We start from the raw sequence: 26,056 nt of genomic DNA, 5'->3' as shown, positions 1-26,056 counted from the left end.
AGAAAAATCATGAAATATGATCTATTGTTGCATCTCACTTTAGTGTCTACCACAAATTATTTCTTGCAGTTTCTAATTAATAGATGATACAATAATAATCATATGCTATTTTCTCCAGAGAATAAGCAGCCAAATTTTAGGACAGGGGTTTCAGGAAACAAACTGCACTATCTTTGACGGAGCCATCTTCATCTATCACTTGTTGCACCAACTTTGCAAATGATCGGCTTATAGCAACATCCATTATCTACAGTTAACTCAAAAAACAAAGAGTTAACTATACGCACAGCAGCAACATAATAGAAATAATATAGAGTGAAATATCACATAAAAGCTTACCATTTCTGAAAGAGGCATAAAACGGTTGTACCAATTTGCATTTTCTTTGACTGCTGTTTTCAGAGTAATTTGCAGATTTTCAGCAAACAGTATGAGGCTAAGAACAGCTATTGCTTCCCTTCCATCTAACAGAGAACCTCTAGAAGCACGATGAATTGCTGATTTTACCTTTGAAGAGTGACCAGATTAATAACAACAAAATGCAAGCAATCACTGATTAGTGCAGCAGGTGATGAAGCAAAAGAGTAGACAAATTCTATAATCATTAATCACCAAAACTATAAAATGATAGCATATAAATATTATGACATTGAGAAGTTTGACTGGAATAGCATTCTAAAAAATCTAGCTACATAAAATTGGTGTATATATAAAGCTCTAGATAAACCACCTGATATGACTGCCATTACCAAAGAAAGGTCACCCCTTAGTATTCTATTATTATTTTTCTGAGGACTATTCTACATGTATGCACAATGTACATGAAATCTAAAAAATAAATTTAATAAAAAATATTTGTATCGAAATAGAAAAGATTACAAAGGAGGAATTGTTTATATGGAGAGTGTGGGCTTCTAAGGCGGTTCATGGAGAGCAAAGAGAAGAGATTATGATGAAGGGAAGTTTCTATCCTTAAATTTGAATTGATTCTATGCTACTGAGAGAGCTGTATATTTTACCAATTTTGCCCATGGACACGATCTATACAATATAAAGATTAAATAGAAAGATGAATTGATTTTCCTATACGGGCAAATTTGACAGAACCAAGGACTTGACTCATGATTTTTATTACAATATAACTGTAAGAGCTATTTGGTCTTTTTATTGGTGCATTAAAAGCCATAAAATAGTGCAAGTCAAGATACGTTGTCTTGGTACCGGACCCCATACTCGTACCATTCTATTATAATGTCGGTATGCCCCATATATGAGTCAATTCGGCGTACCAAATGTTAGTACACTTCCCGTACCGCATACTAGTTCGGTACTAGTTTAATACGGCACCATCAGTACACATTAGTACCGACTAGTATGGCAAACCTTGGTGCAAGTTATTGCAAAAGAGCTCCACAAGCATAAAAAATAGCCATGAATGTGAACCTAGACAATTCGACAACAGAGTGCAATTCATTTACTTCAGAAAGGAAAAGTTTAACTGGAATATGAATATATATACAAGTAATACTTTGTCTTAAACCAGTTCATTCAGCATAGGATGAAACGAGCATGTTACTGCCAGCATAATCTGCCAAATGGAACCATTGTTTCTATCCATAAAACTGACTAAACATCTCAGACAGAACAAAATGTTAGAGAAATATTTTTGGTTGAAACCCGGTAATACTGAGGGTTTACACCTTACAACAATAGCAGGATTTCTAAAAGGTATATAATTTAATTGCATATTTATTACTGTAAGCAGTAATGGTGATAATTATTCAAGAGGAGCAGCACAAGATTCTAGGAATTAAATTAAGAATTGTTTGAGGCAACAATTCAACATTATAACCTAAAGCAAAGATGATGCCAATCACCTACAGGATGGCACTATCTCATAAGCAATGGCAAGGGAATACAGGCTGATAATAAATGTCAATCCTAGTGATGAAGGTGTTTGAGTCACATGGTTGACATTTTCAGGCCAGGAGAACATCATAGCAATGCAGATATGCAAGTAGGAAAAGTAGACAGCCTAAACTACATGAATGTCAGGGAAAAGGAGACGGGTTAGTCTTTATAGGATGCCTGTTGCGCAACTAAGGGAAAAACAAACCTCAAAATGGTCCAGCTTCAGATGATGGACAAAATATGGACAATTGAGGTCAAAAAAGAAATTCTGGAAACTATTTAGAAGGTAAAGGTTGAGAATTATTATCTTAGGATTCCTTTGAGTTTCCAGCAATGGAAAGACAAATACATAGAGTCCTCAAATCTACAGAGCATTTTCAGTAGTCACCAGCAACCAGTTCATTATATTTTAGCCTATTCAGCAAAAGAAAACTATTAGTGTAGACAGAGAGGATCTTACTGTGAGGATTAATCTAATGAGAGGACCCATCTAATGATGGTCAGATACCCAGTTACATACTATTAAAGCTTCAACATGGTCCAAAGTTAAATGTTCATAACCTTAATATGGTGAAATTTCAGGAGCTAGTGTTTTACTGAATGCTTTATCTCATTCCGGCTTAACCTAATATTTAGAAGACTTACACCAAAATGTGGGAAACCAAACACCAAGGTTGCAGCAACACAAACTCTACACCAAAAGGCATATGAATAATTGACAATGTAACAAACATTTTTGTTCTCTAACATACGTACATACATGCACGCACACATGCACATGCACACACACCCGTGCACCCACCTGCACGCACACGCATGCACACACGTGCACGCACACGCATGCATGCACATATATGTATGTATGTATATATGTATGTGTGTGTGTGTGTGTATATATGAGATTGCCTTACCTCCAAAAAAAAAAAAGCATGCTAATTGGCCTAATTTAAATTCCTTCTTGGGACCAAGAGAAAAATATATCATTATCCAGGACAGAACATTTTTGTCTTTCAAAAAAAAATCATTCTGAATTTCTGATGTCCCACAGAAACCAATCTCTTCAAAGTTTAACATACAGAACAAAAAAAAGGTGAGTATTTCAATCCACAACTGGAATATGACTGTCTTCCTCTGCAGATTGTAACATAAAGCACCACAAGAAGCTAACAAATCGTTGTTTCAAGGAAAAATGATGGGTGCAGATATGCTCAAAACTATTTTCATTGAAGGAATATATGCTTAAAAAGTGTTATCAAAGGCTATCAGAAACGAATGAAATGCAACTAAGAAAAATTTTCAAAATTAATATTTAACGTTCTTCTTCAAGATTCTTCAAGGCTAGGCTAATTGAGAAAGTGACTTGGGAGTTGGGACCTGATGACCGAGAATTGTATTCAGTTATTTTTATTTTCAAAAGGGCGTTTTCTTGATTTTCTCAGGTCATAAAATGATCGAACTCGCGTTCTTTAGAAGGGTTCGTTGGTAGCAGAAAAGAAGGGTGTAAATACATATCAATTTGAAGCATCCATATGCAACTGCACGCTCTTCAAGTTCGCTCGTTGATGGAACAAGCGTTAAGGAAAAATCTAAAAAACTGTTAACCTAAAAAGTTCCGAAAAAGAAAGAACAAAAGGAAGGGCAAAAAAAAGAGTAAGAGAAAAGAACGAAAGAAAGAAAGAAAGAACTCACCAAATTAGTATCTATACAGGCAAAATCCATCCCACCAGCACCATACTTGATCAGTTCAATGGCAGCGGAGGTCTCGTCCAAGAGCTTCTTGCTCTCCTCGTAGCTCACATCTACCGACCAAAGCTGCGCCTAAGGCATACCAGGAAAAGAGCAAACGGTTCAAGAACCAAGAAACGCGTGCGGCGCGAGGAGAATGACAAGACCGAGGGAAGGGAACAAAAGAGGAGACCTTGGTCGCTTCTCGGCCCAAGGCCGTGCCGGCGAAGGAGGAGACGGAGTCGCAGACTTTGTCCCATTCCAGGAGCCTGAGGCTGTCGGAGATGGCGGCAGATTTGGGAGGGCGGCCGGCGGAACCGACCTGAATAGGGAGGAGACTGGCGCGGGGGTGGAGATGAGAGGCTCGGCGGTCGGGGAAGGCGACGGCGGTGGCAAAAATTGGTACAGAACGGGAATCGAGGGAGAAGAGGAACATGGGAAGGCGAATCGGGTTAGCGGAGAGCCGTTGGGTGGAGGCGAGGGAAATCTTGATACGATACGAGCACGTCCGGATAGGTGGTGGAAGTGGCTACAAATAGACTGGGGCATTACGCCGTTATTTCTACGCTAAATGGTCGTGCCGCTGAGCGGCGAGACTGATTTTGCCGTGAGGTTGTCTCAGTTTTTAAGAAATTTTGGTTCAAATTCCATCATCGTCCGTGTTGAAATCTAGCCGTGCAGAAGCCCACCCGCAATTGTAAAGCACGAACCACTACCATCAAGGCAGGAATTATTACAAAAGGTGCTATTCAGCCAGCTGGTGAAGTCTAAATTATGTTATCATCGGCCCTTTGGGTTTGTGAGGTTGGGGGAAGGCTATCCATGGAAGTGAGACCACCAAAATAAAAGTACGATCTCTAATTTCTGATCCACCTAATCAAGGTTGGGTTTGGGGGGTATTGGAACAAGGCCATTTATTTGTCTTAGCTCGCTGAGCAGGGATGCGCCGTGGATAACCCGTCACCCGGTATAGCTTCACCACGCGTCAACTACCAGTATTAATGATAACTTGAGACATTAGCACCGAGAACTATTGATCCCATCTTTGCATGCATATTTTTATATAGGTATCTGAAAAAATAGCGTTTTCGTTTATGTGATCCAATCTATTACTCTTATAGGTAACATGTAAGAAATGACAGATAGAAGTCATCTTCGGTATCAGAACAAGGCCGAGAAAAGATTTGCAAATGTTGAGACATGAATCATTTGTCCTCTGAATGGGGGAATATTGGTTCTGGAAATGCCTTCAAAAGATATGCAAGGAAAGTATGACAACAGCTCACACTTTTTTTGGGTAAAAAGTAGGAGGGGAGTGGGAGGGGCAGAACTCCACCCGCGTAGTTTCCACAGAGAATGTTCGATGCGGATCGCAAGTTTCCACATGCCCTCCCCAACCCGTGAGAAACTTCACTGGGCCATCCACGTGTGAGTACGTCACCCTAGCGCCACTTCAGTACTGATGAAAAAAAAGCATATCCACACAGAGCCATTCGGAAGTGAGGCATGCGGTCCCCTAATTTAATTGACACCTGCGCGTTTCGAATCCGAACAACTCAGGTGGAGTCTAAGCCCTCTTACCACCAGGCTGCCACCTTGGCGGCACAGCTCACACTTTGAGCTTATGAAATGAATACAACAGACAAAATCGAGACATTGACAGCAACAAGATTGGGACCTGAATTGACAAGGCCCAACAGATTCTAATTCATATGCTCCACTGACGGAACAGAGCAATAAATGAGTACGCACCCTAACTTACCTAAATTACCTTATGGACTGTCATAGTTAAATTATTTTCACCTTCGCTTTAAGGCTCGTTTGGTTCACGGAAAGCATTTTCCCTCCTACGAATATGATTCCTACGAAATAAATTCCTAGGAAGAGAATGCCTAGGAAAGTACTTTTGATATGTTTGGTTGACCATGGGAAAGTAACAAATTTCCAAAGTGCTTATGTTTGGTTGGTCATCTAATTTCCTAAAAAAATTATGTATAATTCCTATTATGCCCTTAATAAAAATTAGATCTTTAATACCTCTTTAATGTTTCTTTAATGCTGAAGGGCCTTTTTGGGAAAAAGTAAAAATGAAGTAATTCTCACCCCATGGAAAAGTAACTTTCCTATGTTTCTCATGAAAAAGACTTTCCCATGAAATGTGGGAATCATATTCCCATAGGAATACAACTTTTCCATCTCTCTCCTTTGAAAACTCTAACCAAACAAGAGGCATCTCATTACTTTTCTGTTGATCACACTCCACCCCCCCCCCCCCCCCCCCCCCCTTCTTATTGCCATGTGTCATTTCTGTTGCCTTCTTATGAGGCAAGTCAGCAGCCTGGTGTAACTTCTTGGCATGGAGTAGAACATTTTGTTCCTCCATACCTTTTCCAAGCTCGGCATCAACAAAGTTCTTACAAGAAATTAACGACAAACAGGCGTACCACAAATCTTTACTCAAAACGAAAATGAAAATCTGCAATATGCGGTTGGGTGAATGATGGTAGGGAGAGCCTCTGGGTTCAGTTATGCACCTTAACTAACAATCTGCAGCATTCAGTAATGCAGGGACTTGCTGAGAACGTTCAGTAGGCACAACTTTTCACTCCCCAATAAACACACACTATGGGAGAACCCTGTAACCTCTTGGCCAACAGTTGAACGCTGCAGCGTGAAACTGGGACCAATGAACCTGAATAACAGTAATATTGTTTTGCAACACCTTAAATCACTATATACTTCTTCCAATGCAAAAATGTAGATAAATGGTTCAGGTAACTGATCCAGATTTCTTGGGTATAAAATTGCAAGAGAATAAAGGTTACACATCTCCACGAGAAAACCAATAATATGTTCCAGTTTGCTCTACCCTTATTAAATACATAAAAATATGGAATTGATGTCAAAGAAAGCATTTACAGCGGCCTTTTGCAAACAGTGAATCCAATACATTGCTAAACAGATTACAAATATTTGACCACCAGATCTTAGGGAAAAGGGATTATATTAAAAAAAAAGGAAAAAAATTTCACACCATGATAATACCTCTACAGAGGGCCTGGAGCAGTGGCCCCAAAGAATTTAACACTTCACTGGAGAAAATCCAACTAGAAACCAAGTTAATCACAATGAGCTTGCCTTTGCCCCGCCAGCACTGGCACTTGCAGTCCTCTCCCAAGCATCCTTTCCTCTCCAACAGGACTTTTGCTGGTCTAAGGACATTCTCTGGAAAATTAAATGAGCACATCCAAACACAACCGCTTAAGATGTCAAAGTAGCCCAGCAAGCATGACACCAGGATCAGTATATCCTGCTCGGGTAATTGGTGATTGTGGTTGTAATGCAGCTGCAGCAAGGGCAGGAGAAGGGGCAGGGGCAGGGGTTGGTGTGGGGATGTTGATCAAATGTTCCTTGATAAACTCCTTCAACCTGTCATAATGAACGCTTATAAAAGTCTGCTAGTGGGACAAACCAAATAAAGGGAGAGTCGAGAAAGAGACATACTCAAATGTTAATGTTGGATCTCCTGATGCAATAGTTATCCGGAGCTGGGTTCTGTCTGATGGATCTGTTTCAACTCTAATCTGGAAAAAATTAAAAAAAATCTATTAGATAATAAACTAATAGAACTCCAATGTGTAGGATAGAACCATTGACCAGAAAATCAACAACTCATTCAAATTTAAGCTCGACTTGTTCCACCTTTAATTATAGTAGGCTAAGAAATCAGGAATAGAATGCTGCTTAGGGAAAAAGAGAACACAGTAAAAACTCAATGACTCCTCTTGATAAGAAATAAGCCCACTACTCTGAGACTACAACAAAGACCGCACATGCAGTCTGCTACTCGTAACATAAACAAAAATGCATAGAACAATAGGTAACTTTAAAATTACTCAAGATAGCAACATTATTCATAACATTTAAAAAGTAAACAGACTATTTTTCTTTGACAAATAAACCAGAAGCAACGAGGATAAACAAATTGCAAAAGAAAGCATAAAGTGAAATCCCAAAGTCCTTATCGGCATACATTGCAATAGATGGGGCATCCCAATGCTCGAGGCTCCCGCCATTGCAGGGTTAGGGTCAGATGTAGCCTTATCCCCATGAGTTTAGAGGTTATTTCCATATTTCGAACTCATGACACCTAGGTCATAATGGAGCAACCTTAGCATCGCTCTAAGGCTCATCCTCTATGCATTGCAACAGATAATTTTATAAAATTGGAAAGCAGCAGGGACTGCATGTAACCTCACACTTAAATGTATCCGAAAGAAAGAGATCCACCAACATCTAGCACTGGTTTCAAAGCTTCCCCTAGGAGAAGGGGATGCCCTCAACATCCCAGTCACCAATTTGGATCCAGGTTAGCCCATGGGTAGGGGGAGGTTATTCAATTATACAGCCCAACACTATTGCCTCTTGGGTGTTTGGATCCCCCTCCCTGCATTTTTTTTCTCCCCATTCTTCCCTTCTGCGCTCACATTTTACTCCTCTTTACAGCTGCCATTTCACCCAAAAGTGGCACATAACCACTTATTGCATGCCTTTTTAACCCACCAACATTTTTGCCACACCAGCAAAAAGAAATGGATAAGCAGCAGCAGCCAAACAACAGTTTTTTCAGCTTCACGAAATGGATAAGGTAGGATACCAATAGTCACAGTCATCCAACCCCTGGTTAGCTATCCTGCAACCAAATGCAGCCTAAGGGTTGTTCAAAGGCATTTTTAGTAATATAGGGCAGCAAGAATTTTCGTACCTATGGAAGGAAACAGAGATTTTTATTTTCTTACCAGGCAAAGCATGGCTCGAGTGCTCTCTGAATAGAAGCCAGTGCAAGAAACCAGATTATTTGAATTTGTGTCCTGGTAAAGAACATCAAACATTAACTATCTGAAATAACAAAAGCAGTTAAAATTCAAACAAATGACAACTTACAAGTCCTGGAATAACTCCCAAGTGAAGGCTAGTAAACAAGTTTGTCATTTCAGGAAGAGACATCGGTTTTACCACTCTAACCTGCTCAAATGGTCACATGTGGTTCATCATAAAAATAGTTCATGAAGAACATCAATATGAATCTAATTTACTACCAGAACAGAGGAAATAACTATAAGCAAAATGTGGTAGGGCATGTTCTACAGGCTGATGCTTGCCTCAGTCCCATAGGCCCTTGTGGCTTTGATGATTCACCCCAAGGAGCACCCAGTGACATTTAAATACATGGAGAGGGCACAAGCAGTTTAATAGTAGCAAACAATAATTTGATTGGGTACAAGATGGTCATTTTATCAAACCCATAATCACTAAATGCAAAGAGACAATAGAGGCAGCAAACAATAATTTGATCGGGTATAAGGTGGGCATTTTATCAAACCAATAATCACTAAAGGCAAAGAGACAATAGAGACATGCCACATCCAAATCCTAAATCAGAGTAAAGCAAGAAACCACATGAGTTATCACTCGGATTGCATCCAAACCCAAAATGACATTAATATCTGACAAAATCTATTAGTGATATCTAAAATGACAATTAACTGGAACATAGTAAGTTAAGTATCATTTCGTTTTGCCAATCATTTTTGTGACAGTCAGAGTTATCATTTGACTAAATGCCTCTTAATGGGCACTATTAAGAATCATGGCAAATCAGGGTCCCTAGTCATCTAATTCTGCAGAAGATTAGGAAGTAAACAATGAAAAAAGGGAGAAAAGATGATTGCTGGCAAGGTTTGTGAAAAAGCAGATATAACACACTAGCAGATATTTATGACTTATTCCACCTCCCAAGACAAGTCGCCAAGGACAGCAGGTTAACCAAACAATGCATGAAAGATTAAGTAGAAGTGTAGAACCCTTCAAATTTTGACATGAGAAGTGGTAAAATGGTGCATCTTGTGAATTGGGGGAGGGTTTGTCAAATTTCTAAGGAGAAATGAGATGAATTTAGCATCTTCATGGAATGACTGAAAATTTTAGCTGAATTCGGAATTGGTACAGAATCAGATCTGGTTCCAGGAAACAGCGAAATATGGTAGCACCTAGGAAACAAGCACAGAAGAGGGTATAGGAGCCCAGGAAGAAGATTCCAGATACTAGCTAAAGACTACTAATAATAACATTAGTCTTTTGAAAATCATTGCGATATCCTACAGATAATGAGAAAAGCACCAAACTGCAACATCATCTCCTTCCAAATTTGGGACCGTTTTCCAAAGCTAAAAGGGTTGACAAAAGTAACATGGTGAGTGCATGGTATTGCTGTCACACTGATATTCCCCACAAATTTCTCTAAAATCAACTTTCCTTGTAGATTATAGGCAAACTGTTAACAATAGTTTTATTTGGAATCATTGTCTCAGAAGGAATATATATATATATAATAAATGGACATGATAGTCTTATTTCTATCTCGATGTTAATATAATTGGCCTTCAGTATTGTTTTATGGAAAATTCATGCTGCCATCAATCCTCTCTAAGTACAAACCCTTGTACGAATAGTATAACATGGCAAGCAAAAGAACATGGGTTGGATAGCAACTGGCACATGGACTCTTAGAGTGGTGAAGAAATCAAGCATGTAATGTTTTAGTGGGCTACTGTGACAACTAAAAACATCAGCTAAAAACATCAATCATGAAACTCTTCCAAAATGAATAGCATCTACATGCAAGAATTGTCTAAAATAATTTAAGAAAGAAAATTCTTGAAAAGAGAAGTCTTCAAGCACACTGTTTGCTGGTTTGTTCGGTTATGCAACCTAAGGGATTTGAGAAGAAGTCGACTTTTAGGTCAAATGGATTGATAAAACCTTGCCTGTTTTAGGATGGAGCAACTTGCGGATTGGGAGGAACTTATTACTGGTCGAGCTGTTTTCTGTTTCTGATCATGCTTTCCATTAGTTCATTTACCTTTGTTGTCTATTAACTCTATCCTTACCTAGTCCCTTGAGCGGTTATGTATCTCATATAACTTAGATTTTGGATTCCTTTTTCCTGGATGAAGAGATAAGGTTTCCATGTACCATTCTTTGCCATTTTAATCCTAGTAAAAGCTTCAGTACCATCATATAGCTTTGGTTACAATATCAAAACGACAACCTAAAAGCATTTTATATCTATTGGTGTCAGCCTCATACATTCTTCTTCACCATATGTCTTCAGAAAGGACTAAATCAGGAGGCAAGTGCAAGCTTACCACTTCTTGAAGCTTCAAAGGTGGTCCAGACAATGATTTCCACTGGGGGAAAAACTCTTCAGCAGAGACTGACTTAGGTTGCAAAAACTTATTTAAGACAGCTGGAAGCCGTAGCTTTACACTAACCTGAATGAAGGAAATAAAGTATATTATCATAAATCAGGGAAAAAGGAAGCATCTGCTTAGACTTATAGACAAGAAGTGGATAAAACCAAGCTTAGAAGTAGGACAGACCACTGTAGTTCCAAATTTATACGAGAAATCAAGAACGGCAATGTCCCTGCTTGCTCGAAGATTTACAACTTCAAGTGGGCATTGCACCTAGAACATGTAAGAGAGAAATGTTGATGGACCATCACACAAGCAAAAGAATTCACAGAAGGCAACACATTGTAATGCTCCTGACCTGTGCTCTTGGAGGAATAGTCTCGGGTACTAATGAGAGTTCCACCTTTAAGTGAGTTGGAGGCAATATCACAGCTCGCACTGACAAGAGAGGTGAAGTATTCTTGTTTCCCAAGAAAAGAACAAGATGCCCATGATGGGCTCGCCACTCCGACTTTATGCCAATCTAAACAAAAAAGACAGGAAATACAAACAAACATTTCGGAGAAAAAGGAAAAGCATGGAAGAATCTGACATCAAGATAGCATAGTTAATTTCTAAGCATGGTATTGGAATGAATAAGCAGTATAGGGCTTTTTACATGCCAATTATCTGATTTATGTCCACATAATAAAAGTTGTTCGGTAGCAAACCTGCATGTAGGGATCCTCATATAGCACCCCACTGTCTTTCAGGCACAGTGCATGAAACCTTTCCGCAATATTAACAATTGGCTGCAGAACAGGCAAATAATTACTTGAACAGCATGGACAACCCAAAGGAAAAAAGAGAAAAAAGGGAGGAGGGGCTACCGTGAACCCAGGACAAGAGAAATGCATTATTTATAGAAAAAAGGTATTTGTTTCTAAGAGTAAGGAATGGTGCCATTTAAAGGTTAAGTGCAAAATAATTTGCATGCTGTATGCTAAAAACAAGATCATCGAGGTATCAACTATCTCAAAAGCTTGGAAATTTGAAGGCATGGAAAAATTATTTATACCTGGACTGAGTTTGATTGATCACCAACAGTTGCTAATGCTAATGCATCTGCAGCATTAGGAGTAGCTTCCAATCCCGAGATCATATTTTGCTCGGCTGAAACTGTAGCAGCTGGAGGGCCCTCTATTGCCAGAGGACCTAAAAGATCTCCAAGGAAATCTGCTGAAGGGGCGGGTTCTGGATCAACTTTACTGACAGCTCCATTTTCTTTGGTCAGTCCTTGATTGTGGGAGCTAGCTTCCTGCATATATCCACAACTTTTAATGAACTCATCACAAAATGACTATTTGCAGGATCATGAACAGAGAAGAACAGATCTAACCATTTTCTGACTTGGTATTCTAACAAGGCCTAGCTGGTTGATCGGAAGAGGTCCATTGACAGGTTGCTGATCAGTTACAACCAGCGCATTCGATGTCTGTTGTTGACTCCGTAGTTTTATGGCACTTTGTTCTGCTGTATCAACTTCAGCATCTTCAGCCTTTTTCAGCAAAGCAGACTGGTTTTGACGATGGTAAACAGAATTAGTTTCAAGCATGATGCCTCAAATCCATCCCTTGCATCAGCCTTCTCAATTTCTTTCAAATAACAAAGTTTTCTCAAATTTTTGATAGAAGGTCTTATGCAGATTTGTACCTGTCGTTCTGGAAACTTAGGCATTTCAGCCAAAACATCCGCTAAAGCTGCACCTTTCCTACTCAGTACAAAATATTCAACTGCTCTTTGCTGTATCTCGACATCAATATAACTCTCATATCTGACCAAAATGCACAAAGGGGTAAACTTTCAAGGTCATGGTTATGACACAAAACCTAAATTAATAATAAGAGGCTAACAGCAGTACTTACAGAAATCAAATAAAAGACGAGCTAATGGTGAAACTTACTTTCTGAATATTGCCCAGATCTGTTCCTGCAATTCTGGATCGGAGGGTTCAGTGTGCATCAATATCTTGGCATAAGTTGAAAGAAGGATGGCAACCGTAGGCTTTCTGAAACACATGACATTCTTAAGCTTGTAGAAAACATCCGGCAATGTTATAAACAGGAAAGGACAAAGATGCAAAAAATTATCATCTTACGATACTGTAGGAAGCTTCTCATTTATAATAGTAAAAATTTCCTTAGGGTTACAGCCAGGTCTTCTGGCCAAAAGGTGACTGTACTCCCCAAGAATATAAGCACTGACCTGTTGCAGGAGTTGCAATAAATAAGATTTCTGTAGAACTACTATACTTGGTAATAGAATGCAACTCAAGTCCAAATTAATAACACTTCTCTGACCTATAAATGTTTTGCCATGTCATGAAAGAAACGTGTGTAAAACATTAAACCCAAAAAAAAACATTGCACTAAGGTTGGGTAAAGTATTTCAAGTACAAAGATTTCAACCTTGGATCCAAGCTAAGTAGAAAATGAATATAGCTTTCAAGCCCAGACCAAGCTCAAATAGAAAAAAATTGACATGGCTTGGGAAAGCTGTTCTTGCATTCTTTATAATGTCTTTGGACTTAAGCAAATGAGCCTACCAATACCTTCCCAACAATCAATCTCCATCCAAGGTCAACAATATTTATGACCTCGCAATTGGTTCAGCTCTAGGTCAACAAAACCTAACTACTATCCTAGGTATTTCAGTATAGGCTTGTAATATTGTCTTTTTGGGCAAAGAGTTTGTCATCATGACAGCCCATGCATAGGCAGACATGCTACATGCATAGGGTTGATGAGAATAATATGCTATGAAACTAACAGAAACTAAACAAGGAGGTTAAGGGGAGAGAAAAAAAAGAAAGAGGTAGCTAGGTGGAGAGACAAATGGGGTAGGATGAAAATACTTCCTATCCAATGTTATTTGCAATAATCAGTCAAATAACAAATTCTAGAACTTCATAATGGCTTTCGTATGAAGAATCCAATAACACTTCAAAACAGAATCCTAAATGGCTTCACTAGTTATGCCCAAAATGTCAGGAAACAAAAAAAAAATATTTTTAAAGAAAATTCCATGTATGGTTGGAAGAAGAGCAGCATTCATATTTGATATCACGAACACATTTCAAACCAACTTTAAATTGAAGTCCTCAATAAAAGGCCTTCCTTACATCAGTGTACCAGAAGAAGTGTTAAATATTTTTGAGAGACCAAAAGGTGTTTAATATATGATCACTTCTTTAACTTGCATCAGCGTGAATTTGAATTTGCAAATTTAATTTTAGCTAGTCGAAAGTTCTGACTATTTTAAAGATTCCTTTTAATATTTAGTTTGAAATCTTTTTGTGTGAACCATGTACTTTCGTGCAAAGGACTAATCAGGTTTGCTCCAAGACAAAGCATGTTTTCAATGCTTAGCTTTGTTAAATACTTTCAGTTGCCAATTTACGTTGAACATCATTGATATGGAAAGAAATGGAGATTGGGACAAGACAAACACCTTGACCATTGTTTCATGCAAAGCAGGCTTGTCAAGGTACTCTCTCGCCTTGGCCGCGGCATATGGCTGATACATTACAAGAATCAGATTTCTAAACAAAAAGAAAATGTGCAATGATAGCTTAGAAAGTCATATTAATCAAGAAAAGCATCAATGATGATCGCAAATTAAGTACACCTGTAAATCTTCATTGTTGGTGACAAATTGAACCACACGATACCATATGTCATCACTAACAAAATCCCCTGCTTTGTCAATCAACTGAAGAATAACATCAACATACCTATAAGAAAAGAAGGATTAGCAATTACAGATCTGACCAATGAAAAACTTGAAGGTAAATAAGCATTATGGAAGATATCATCACATCTGAGATCCCACCCAATTCATAAAACTTAATCACCTAACCACACCTCAACACATGCATTTGTATCCATACAAAATTTTAAGCAAAAACCTGCTAATTTTTCAGAGGATTCTATAGTAAACAGAAACAAAGGGATATATCATCTGCTTTCGAAGGTTCGCGTCTACATAACTAAAACTGTTTTACCAATCTTTTCCATAGGCTCAAAAACCTGCCCCATAGATAGTTTTCCAACGACCTTATTATAGAACAATGATGTCTCTGTTCACTTCCATCCTATATATGGAATACCATGCAATCTTCCATCCATACTCAAAACTAAGTCATAATAATCCCATTTAACTTATTTTGGGCATCCATTTTTCACTGATTAACCCTTTGCAAGGTTCAGATATTTCTTCTCCCAGAAGTCTCCATCTGAAAGGGTCAGTGCTACATACATTCCACAATCTTTGGAGATGAGTGTTCTTGCTCTTACAAATGTCTAGACGCCAATAGCAATAAAGAAGTACTAAGCTGACTTCTCAAAGCAAGGAAAGACAGATATATTAAGGTAGCGAGAATACTATAAATAATAAACATAAATACCCCCCCCCCCCCCCCCCCCCCCCCCGCCCAACCTCTTCCTAAAAAGCAAGTGGGCCTACCATCTTACATGAGGCTTCCCCATGATGTGCATTGTCTCTGATCTTAGTTGATAATAAAGCCAGTACTTTTAGGTACTTAGAGCTTGCAAAAGCCAATTCCTAGATAGAATATCCCTCAAGAACATCACAAGTGTATTCTTTTTATGGAAGCAGGAGAGGCCTTAAGAACACAACCTATTACTATCCAACATTCTCAAGTGATGGAAGCAGAATAACCACTAACGAGTACTCAAATAATTTTTCAATACTTGATTAGTGCCCTAAACATAATATAAACCAAGGTTTTCTGCACCACCATATGGTTCTGTACTGAGACAAAGGTACAACTACTGTCTCACCGCTAGTAGTCTACCATGTTGCTACAACAGTCTACATACTGACCTGACCCATACTATTAAGCTACCATTATGGGGTTCAATAATGAAAACCTTGATATAAACAATAATCACACAGGCCTGACCCATCAAATTGAGAACCATGAATGCAAGGAAAGAATTGCAAGAATATTCCATAACTTCTCAAAAGGTGCACATTACATTAATCATAAAATGATACATCAACTTAGACTGTGATTGGTTGGTCGGCACTGACTTTTTTTAAGTTCACAGCTCCCCACCCATGCAGATGGGTGGGGGATGACAGAAGATGCAGTTACTCCACATAAAACTCACATCAAGAAAGCTTTATTAACATATATTTTGGTACAATTGCCATTTCAGATTTGAGACAATAGATATGACAATTCACATGGTAACTTATAATATTAACCTTTAAAAAGCTGGTATCAAATAATCAATATCCTAGATATGTTCGTACCAAGGTTCGCCGTACCGGTACCAGTCGGTGTATCGGTGGCCGGCCGGACCGGTATGGTACCGGTCCGGTCCAGTACGTACCGGCCAGTACGCGGTGGTTTCAAAAATCACAGCGCGAGGCGCTGTGGTTCTATAAAAAAAAAATTCGTACCGATGCGAACCGGCCGGTACGGGCTCCGTACCGGCCGGTTCGGCTAAAAAACCGAAAAATATCGGTTTTCTTGTAGTTCCGGTACCGGTCTAGGACCGGACCGGTATGTACCGGCCGGTACGGGCCGGTACGGCATTCCATGGTTCGTACCCTTTGGCTGCCAGCCACTTCACAGCATCATGAAGATTATGCTTCAAGAAAAATCATGCTTCATAGTAGAGACTCACCTCCAACCTATTTTTTTCGAGCAATATGGTGGTAATGTGCCACCACCAGGGTCTGAACCCTGGACCTCCCGCAAAGGCAAGCCCTTAGGAGAGGGGTGCCAACCAGCCAAGCTAACAGCATTTGGTAAACCCACTTTCAAGTTTCAATCTATAGAGCTATTCTTTTAGAGTGGAAAAAATCAGGTTTCCATGTGTTATTTTCAATGAGAAAAATATAATTTCCTCCTGCATTGCTGATTAATTGTTCTCTGACCAAAGCAGTGGAATCAAATCTTAAAGCATGCCATCAACCCTTCGAACAAAAGTTAAAAAAGAAAGAAAGAAAAAATAACAAGGCAAACACTTAATAGGATATAAAATAAGAAAAAGTTTTATATAAAACCCATGTGGAAGCTGGTATTCTTACCAAGAAAGATCTGGGGCAAATTTCTCTGCTAGAATGGCAGCTTTTAGTGCCAGTTCTTCACGCATTACAAAATCTGCTGTGCTCAGATACTGAGGAAAAGAAAAACAGTGAGATAACTTTCATAATTCAGGTGCCAACTGTGAATATACGACATATATTAACCAATTCCTACTGCAAAATCTGCGGTGCTAAGATGCTGATGAAGAAAGAGAGTTGAGATAACTTTCACAATTCGTGTTGCAACTAAAAATATACAACATATATTAATTTAATAGTTATATGTAGGCACTCATATTCAGAAAAAGCTCTTTCTATATCATAAGGTTCACTTGTACCTGCAATAACTCCTCAACTATATCCTTGGCATTTGTCACGTCACACATTCCATAGAGCAAATCAAGAGCACGTCTTCTAATACTGAAAATAAAACAGCAATATGAGGGACAAGATTCGCTATAGATAAGGAAGAAATCGCATTTATGCAGGAGAAGACGCATTCAATAAAATGTTTGACAATCCCATACCCTGCAATTAAAATTACAAGTGAACTACTAAACATGCTTAAGCACCACAAATTTCTGAAAGAAAAAAAGTTTATTCTAATATTGAAGCATACCAGCAGGAATATGTGCTCAAGAAAGGTAACATCCAAATACAAAATAAGAGACGTCATGACAGATTTTATTTTTCAAAAGCTAAAGCCAAATATGACCTAAAATTTGTTACCACTGGTTTTTAAATCTAGATACTGTAATTTAAGCCTTTACATTCATCATAATTAATGGACCAGGAAAATATTCAGGGAACACTATGAAACATGAAGAACATCCACATCGACAGAGGTTTGGAACTCTGGAAAGTAATTTATCCATATGAAGGAAGATAGTGAGCGCAACAGTTAGAAATGTTAAATATTTTCCACTGAAAAAAAAGGAAGCTTTTTCTTCTTTCCTCAAAAAAAAAATGGAAGCTTTTTCTTAGGGATATTCAAGCATGTTCAAGACATTGTAACAATGAGAAACAATCCGGAAGAGAAGGGTGACTAGAAAAAAAAGTTTGGAAGCACTAATTGTTATATGCCATTTCAGAATTTGACTTGATTTTACCTGCCACTAGGCAGGCAGATTTAAATTGACTAGGCAGTCAGATTGAAATTGTCCACAAAGGAAAGCCAGAGGGAATTGGAGGTTCTGACCTCCTTAGTCAGGAATGCTTTCAAAAAAGTGTTTGAATATATTGACCCTGCATCAATCAGAGCCCAGAAGGATAAAAATGACCATATATAGATATACATATATATGCATGTAATATACTTTTTAGTTAAGAAAACCACAACCAACAAGTACTGCCCCCACTATTCTGGCAGGTTTTATGAAGCTCTATTTACAAGAAGTCCTATCTAGGGTTATCAATGAAGTTATTTTAAGCTTTTTATGTACTTCTTCACAACCTCCATCCAAGTTACCTCAGATCTTCCCCTCCTTTTCCTACACATTCTCCAACAAAAATTAATGTGCATCAAACTGGGCACTAACCAAGTAGTCGCACCCATGCTCCACATGGCAGGATGTTTTGGCTTTGAATCTTGGTGTAGTTTCCAACATATTGGGCCTGGATAACTATATTAGGTGGTTCTCTCAACTTCTTTTGCCTTCATGCGAGGCGGGGCGGGGGAAGAAACAGCTGCAAAATTGTGCGATGATGCTGTCCCATGGAAAAGTGGACTTGAAAAGAATAAAATGTGGTAAATTCACCACGATCATTTTCATTTTCCCCTCTTTTTTCCCCACTTCTGCATCTCCTTTCCGGTGGACATGATCTAACAAAAGCAGGCCTCATCATTTAAAGTTGACGCCGCAGCTCCTAAAACTAACCACATACAAATGACATACAGCATGGTAGTGTTAAGGTGGTACCGAAAGCTGGAAGTCCTAATAAGTGGTAGTGAATATCCAAATTTCCTGGGGATGGACATTGGACCAGTGATTAAATGTCCAATTTGGAGCTAACCCCCGCCACATCAGCTACCATACTCTAATTCAGTGGTAGAGTCTCACTAAGGATCATGTGATTATGAAGCAATGGTGCAGGTGAACCAATTTTGGCTTAGATTATGCTCTTTTTAATTTATATCCAAGTTCTATTTGCTTTTTCTTCAATAAGAAATATTCGAATCCAAAGAATCTTGTGCATTAATTCATAATATGATACTACAATCATTGGTCTGACTCTAGACATTGTTGACATCAGGTGGAAAAAACATTGGTGTAGCTCCAAGCCCTATCCAATTAATTCCTATACTTATGGGCATTAATTTATGATATTAACAAGACAAGAATTTCCTCGTTTTTCAGAAAACCCTTCATGGCAAGTCTATGACAGCCTTGCCCAAGAACTAGATTCCATGGTTTGACTGTGGCAACTTTTTTCCTCAGAATGCACAGCAGTGGCTCTAATAAAACCCTTCTTTACTTAGTCTTTTAGATGCAATTGAAAATAAAGTACTTTAAAATTATTACCTATGGATAGAATTGTCTCTTTTGTTATCATTGGGGTGGAATAGGAGTAATAATAAGAAATTTAAGTTCTAAAAAGACAAGTGTTATTCTCCCTTCAAGCAACCACTAGCCATGATATTGGCTAAGTAAGGTGGTTCAAACAAGCTATACCTAATGTCTTTCAGTCTCTTAATTGATCATTCCAGTTAAACAACGGATTTGGTGGAAAACTTGCAGCTAGATGATGGCACATGCTTATGGTTTAGCATTCCCTTTTAAGTATGTATAGCATGTTTACATTATAAATTATTGTCTTCTGTACAAAAGTATGTACACCTATATACAATTATAACTTAAATGTACTGAATATGATTTACTTAATAAAAATAATATACTATCATAATAGATGTATAACATATCGAGGTTTTTAAGTATTGATACCAGCAAACAACTGGTACGAGCATCATACCAAGAATCAGTATGGTATGCTGAAACAGTATCTAGTGTTGGTTTGAGGGGCATACCTAGCACCAATTTCCTACTGATCTGTTATGGTGCCCCAAATATAGACCATATTTAAGACCTTGATACAAACCAACATAATATAGCATGTTTTTGTAGTATATTATGCTTACTGTTAGCATGAAGACTTAAGCAGCATCAATATATTAAAAATATATGTTAACATGCTACAATAAATAATATATTGTACAGCATTTTAAATAATATTCAACATAAGATAAATAATTGTGGGGCTTTATTTCCACTGTTGCCCCTAGAATAGAAATGGGTACTTAAACCTAGAGTAACCAAATTCCACCATTACCCGGGAACAGTCATCCTTAGATGAGGGGCATCAAGTGGAAAAACGATTGAACCTTATTCTTAGTACAAACTATGGTGTTTAACTGGAATAACAGTTCCCCCTTATCGAACACTATTCCCCAACTTAACTAGGATGAAGTGTTCCTAAGGACTAACATCACAAAAGAGTTAATCTTTCAAATCAATGGCCTAGATGATTAAAAATAGTTTTCAATAGCCAAGAGAACATTACCATGGGAAAATGACAGACAAATAAATAAATTTTAGTATTAGTTAACAGCATACTGAACCCAATCATTTCTTAACTAGGCTCCCTAATTATAAAATTTTCTACTTGTGCCACCCTCCCCGAACTTTGTTGAGCCCATATCATCTATTAACATTTTTTTCAGTATGAATCATGATCCGAAGATGTTCCTAAAAGTCAATACGACAAACTGTTGATATTAGTTTTCCCAAACTTCTTTGAAAGTCACATTTAACAAGTATTACAAACTTTTTAATTTAATAGAGAATATACTGTCACTGATAAACTGAAATGCACTAAGGGCCTGGTTGGTTGCTTGCAATGAGGAATGCTGCATAAATGGAGCTTCATGCAGTTGCAATTCTAGTATTTTGAATTACAAGTTAGCTGTTGGGTTGTTTGTGGTGAGAAATAAAACATAAGAATCTGGTTGCGTTATATATAAGACACATTATTGAAGCATATATAATATCATAATCTTACTGCACATGACTATCATAAATTCATAATATTGTTATTGTACCTTTATATATAAACTTATCTTGCCAAAATCTTGCAATGAGCCTCAAACTGACACTGCTGCATTAACATGTTGGACATTAAGCTAAGTGAAGCTAAATACTGGATTTTAGTTGCAGATACTAGAATCGCATCAAGTTCAGTGACATGCAAGCAAACAGGCCTTAGATATTACAGCCTCATGCAATGACCAGACTAGAATACCATAGCTATTCTCATTAACTATAAAGCATGTTTAAGGCATCTAAAACTTTAAGACATGCCAGATCTAATTAGGATTTCATCGTGAAAGACTTCATTTTATTGACAATCTGTTTGAAGATGATCAACAGAAATAATAGATACAGCAAGAGAAGACAGAAAGTATCAAATCAAACATGCAATTCAGTGGCATATACCAACATATTTTTATAATCATTTACGAGGTAAATTGGATCAGCAAATCACACAAAATTGCCAATTCCCTTTTAATAAACTCAAAAGCTCTGGCACACCTCTGCACTTGTTGAGTCCACAGTAAACGCACTGCTCATGAATACAAGGAATAAAAAGACTGAGACCCTGATAAGCTCACTAAACCCACCAGGTCCTGGTGGGTTTAGTGAGCTTATCAGACCCACATTCATAGATTGCACACGAAAGTCTAAACTCACAAGTCAAACCAACCTAACAAACAAATATAGATTACGAAGCAATGATTTGAAAATATGAAGCAACAAAGGTTATGAGTACACAGAATATAGCATCAATATATGCATATTGCTGCCAACATTTGTCATGAAAGCAAAAACGATGATTTATTCTTGTGAAGACTTGAAAGCTACCTGATATCAGGATCTTTCAAAGAAGTAACGATCTGTGCTTGATGTCTTTTAATAAGATCCTGCACATCTGTGATCAACAACATCCTGGTCATATTCTCCTGCACCAATTTATTAGAATTTATGTAAGAATACAGCTGACATATTTCAATATGACCAATGGGCTGTCATTAAAGAACTTCAATATCCATAAATGATATACCTCCACTAGCACAAAGGCCCAAAGACCAAATGCAAATAAAAATCCACATCGTAATTTTGATTTTGCACACTTACTAGGCCAAGATATCGAATATTTGGTTCTCGGACAGCTATAAATTTCCCAAGCAAAGCCACACACTGAGACATCATCTCCTTTTCAGCATCAAGGTGCATAACCTGTAACGGAGAAAAGGAAGGAAGCATTATAAATTATTTTTGCTACTTAACACCAGGATGCCTATATCAGATATTGATTAATACCATCAAGCAGTAAAATTTTACACTACCCTATAAAAAAGCAAGCTCCTATGGTAAAGATTCATGTTATCGAACATAAAATTTTTGACAAAAAAAGCAGAAGCTAGAATAGCCGACAAGCATACAAGAATGAACAGTCATTCCTGTTTTGACTTTAAAAAAGATACTAAAACTTAACAAGCAGGAAACCAGATAAACAAACTCAGCTGAACAAATGACCATAATTGCTAAGAATTTCTCATCAAGAACCATACAAGCACATGAAGAAAACAATTTTCAATTGAACAAACATATAATGTAAGTAGCAAGGTATTCCGAACTGGTACCGGTAGGTGTACCGGTGGCCTACCGGACCGATTCATCGTTCTCGGTACTATTTCGGTACCAGGCCCGTACCGAGAGCCCCAGCCGGAGCCAGAGAAGACGAGGTGAAAGAGAGAGAGAGCGGGGGAGGGAGGGAGAAAGAGAGGCCTCTGCCGCCCGCGAGGGAGGGGGGCGCGGCGGAAGCCGCGGCTGCGGCCCCTATTTCTTTCGGCGTCCGCCACGCCCCCGCGGCATCCGCCGCCCCCTCTCCCCCCCCCCCCCCGGCGGGCCCCGCCGGCCCTCTGCAGCCCTCCGCGGGCGGCAGAGGCCTCTCATTCTCCCTCCCTCCCCCGCTCACTCTCTCCTCCTCTTCTTCCCCGACTCTGACTGGGTTCTCTCGATACGGGCCCTGTAGCATTTTTCACTGCGGAACCAGACCGGTCAGCCATCAGACCGGTCCAATACAGGATGGTTCAGCATACCATAGTAAGTAGAAAAATTTACATCTATAGACAGAATCACCTTCAATAAAATAATATCCATGTATATGTAAGTGACATAGTCAATTCGAATTGATAGGCAAAAACAAATTGAGGACTAAATTCCGAGAGCAAAACAAATAGCTTTTATTTTTATTTATCTTGATAATTGTTTCATATTAAAACAACTTTATAGACAACTAACTGTCTAATTGACTCAGGCTTGGCCTTCACAGGTTCATTTATTAAAGTTGAATAATAAAAAATATTTTTTAATAAATTGAGACATTTTAAAATAATACATATGCTTCATGGCAGTCCTGAAATACATGCAAGAGTTTCGTAAACTCCTATTTTTTATCCTGGTAAGATAACTTGACAGTATGGTGTAGACCACACAATCTGCACAAAGTGAATTAATACAGTGCACTTACGTGCGCCAAACTTTAAGCCGCAGTCTTACCAGAGCAAGGGCTTCAAAAAGAACAGCATGTGATGCGTTGTTCTTGTTAACATTTTTAACAACATCAGTGCCCATCAAAATACGTTGCAGAACCTACAAAAATGACATGGTATATGAGAAATTCTGAGCTAACCGAGCATACCGACATACTCCATTCCAGAAAAAGCTGTACCTCAAACAGAGCTCTTCTGGTGTTTGGATCTTCAACAGTTGGAAAATACTGAAGAGCCTTCATCGTCTTTACCTGCATCAAGTAAAATATCTACTAAGATGCTATGAAGATTTTTGTTCTATAAAAGTTTTAATTTCCTTTTGTGATCCTTCAGTTCAGTAAGCAACATGGCTAAATGAAGCCAGTGGCTATAAGCAGCTGTCTTACAAAGTGCAAAAAAGCAGTAGGCTAGCTGAAACAGATCTCTTGTAAAAAAATCAATTTTCTAGTGTTCTGTCCTATTAATTGTATTCATGTTTGTTAGCTTAGTTTCAATTCATCTTCTAGTTGAATAAACTCAAAGTTACATATATGTATAGTTATGTTATTAATATAGACATCTAAGCTTAAGGGACCTAAAATACAAATGGAGTCTTATTAACTTATTGACTAAAGATGCTCCAATCACAAATGTAATAAATGCTGTCCTTCCAGAAATGGTGCAATCCTCCATTGGCAATAGATTTCCAAGGGACAGATCCAATCCTCTGTTCATAAAAAATAACACTTATACATAAGGAAATGCCTAAAACTTAAAATGTCATTTAAGCATAATGACAGATAATATACAGGGGCGTCCAAGCACCTAGATTAGAAAGCATGTCCACCTAAGCTTGGGATTTCAATGGATTCCTAAAAAACCATTTTAAAAACACCTGAAAATTAATATAAGCACCTGGATGCACCCTATAATAGAGTTAAACTAGGTACTGCTTCTTAAAGAAGTCTCAAACCCTGAGGGGTCAAAAACCAAAAGATGTGTGAAGTTTTTAGAACAAGCTAAAAGAATCATAAACGGAAATCCAGCATCCAATATCACTTGAAAATATGTCTAGGCATGGGCTCATGTACATGTATAATGTATAGCAAATTGAATGTTCTACAAAGTAATGTATAACGCTATGGTTCTATTGTGGCCTCCTCTTCCAAACCTTTATTTACCATTATAATGGAAGTAACAAGGTTATTTGCCAAGTCCAGCTTGGAATTAGATAAGGGATGTTACCATGGTCACTATTAGCCTTTACAATGTAAAATAAGTATAACTACACAAAAAAAAAAAACTTTAATCAATTATATCGCTGCTCACAGAATAAACTATTGTCTTCAAAATTGATATGGAGATTTGAATGCTCCAAAGTATTGAATAATGGGAGTCATGGGACTGTGTTTTATTTAGCTATTAAAGATTTTTGTTTCATAAAGAGGAACACTTACCTATCCTAATATTTATCTTCTCCCTCTTCATCTTTAGAACTTTTGTACTTCAGGGGAATTCTGGAGGATTTCTGTTAGGCTGCATAGACCTAACTTGCAACCATATAGTAATTTACCCCATCTCCTAACTAGCCTTACAGATATCCATAGCAAACCCCTCGCTTCTCTAAATCAGCCTTGACTGGGAAGGCACCAAGTTCTAAAGGGTTGGCATCAACACAAAAGTTGATTGCAAAATCCTTGCATGTAACCTTCTCAATTAAGTGACATGCCCAAATTTCTTTGACATTATGAGAGCCAAAGTAGGAAAAGTAGCCGATCAAGGATTTTAATAAGGGTTTTTTAGTGCGTTGTTTAGGATTAACACATTCTTTCAAAGCATCTAATAGGAGTATTATTAGTGGCCAGCCAAGCCACTATGAAAGGAATAGTAGCGGGCTGTTTCCGGGGAAGATTACCGGAGTTGTACATGAGATTTCCTGAGAATAAAAGTGGATGTAGGTCTTCACTTTCCTCCTTTCTCATCTTGTACTTCTTATTTATATATATATTTGTCCCACATTCATCTATTATTACTCAATCTCTATTCTAACGTATAAAAGAACAGCAGAGTTAACAGGGTTTCAGATCTGAAATCAAATCTGAGCCAACTTTCTGCTGTCATCTTCTTGTAAGCAGCAGATCTATCTTCAAATTTTGAAGGTGATAGCTGTTGCAACTGAGTGAAGCATGAAGATTGTTATATAACTCAGATTAAATCAGATTTGAACCAAAATTGGGTGCAGAACTATATTTTGTATCCTTTAAATCTCAAGGAGGATGCATCATATGGTGGACATGGAGAATGTGTAGAAGAGGCACGCCTTGCAACAGCTATGCCCATAATGAAGAAGTGCTATTCTAAGCAGTAGCATATCACCTTCCTGTACTCCTTCCTTATCTTCTATCCCCTCCAACTCTATAACTAACCAATCTAGCCAATTAAAAAGACCATCCCTGACATGTGACTTCCATGTTCT

General features: G+C 38.1%; 2 protein-coding genes across 6 annotated transcripts in view; both read right to left on the bottom strand.

Moving 5' to 3' along the window:
- The window catches only part of LOC103708528 (endonuclease MutS2), a 50,713-nt gene extending 46,506 nt beyond the window's left edge, over positions 1-4,207 (bottom strand). Inside the window, exons 1-4 of one of the 4 annotated variants that reach the window (XM_039121133.1) lie at positions 3,830-4,207; positions 3,601-3,729; positions 340-507; positions 164-247 (exon numbers count right to left, since the gene is read on the bottom strand). In XM_039121133.1, the coding sequence (XP_038977061.1) occupies positions 164-247; positions 340-507; positions 3,601-3,729; positions 3,830-4,072 (624 nt within the window). In that variant the 5' untranslated portion in view covers positions 4,073-4,207. The remainder of the gene's footprint in view (positions 1-163; positions 248-339; positions 508-3,600; positions 3,730-3,829) is intronic. The other 3 variants (XM_039121138.1, XM_039121125.1, XM_039121129.1) reach the window with 3 other exon arrangements.
- A 2,187-nt stretch (positions 4,208-6,394) lies between these two features.
- Positions 6,395-26,056, bottom strand: part of LOC103708507 (AP-2 complex subunit alpha-1-like) — a 31,128-nt gene continuing 11,466 nt past the window's right edge. Inside the window, exons 7-27 of one of the 2 annotated variants that reach the window (XM_008793467.4) lie at positions 23,781-23,852; positions 23,609-23,701; positions 22,181-22,282; positions 21,908-22,005; positions 17,330-17,411; positions 16,995-17,083; positions 14,559-14,664; positions 14,382-14,447; positions 13,030-13,136; positions 12,835-12,939; positions 12,585-12,705; positions 12,271-12,447; positions 11,950-12,189; positions 11,603-11,683; positions 11,251-11,415; positions 11,079-11,165; positions 10,845-10,970; positions 8,581-8,661; positions 8,436-8,507; positions 7,141-7,220; positions 6,395-7,065 (exon numbers count right to left, since the gene is read on the bottom strand). In XM_008793467.4, coding sequence (XP_008791689.2) covers positions 6,906-7,065; positions 7,141-7,220; positions 8,436-8,507; positions 8,581-8,661; positions 10,845-10,970; positions 11,079-11,165; positions 11,251-11,415; positions 11,603-11,683; positions 11,950-12,189; positions 12,271-12,447; positions 12,585-12,705; positions 12,835-12,939; positions 13,030-13,136; positions 14,382-14,447; positions 14,559-14,664; positions 16,995-17,083; positions 17,330-17,411; positions 21,908-22,005; positions 22,181-22,282; positions 23,609-23,701; positions 23,781-23,852 — 2,310 coding nt within the window. In that variant the 3' untranslated portion in view covers positions 6,395-6,905. The other variant, XM_039121119.1, reaches the window with a different exon arrangement.

Source organism: Phoenix dactylifera, chromosome 2 (assembly GCF_009389715.1).
Source record: "Phoenix dactylifera cultivar Barhee BC4 chromosome 2, palm_55x_up_171113_PBpolish2nd_filt_p, whole genome shotgun sequence".
Lineage (NCBI taxonomy): Eukaryota > Viridiplantae > Streptophyta > Magnoliopsida > Arecales > Arecaceae > Phoenix > Phoenix dactylifera.
This window is presented reverse-complemented; position numbering and strand designations above follow the sequence as displayed.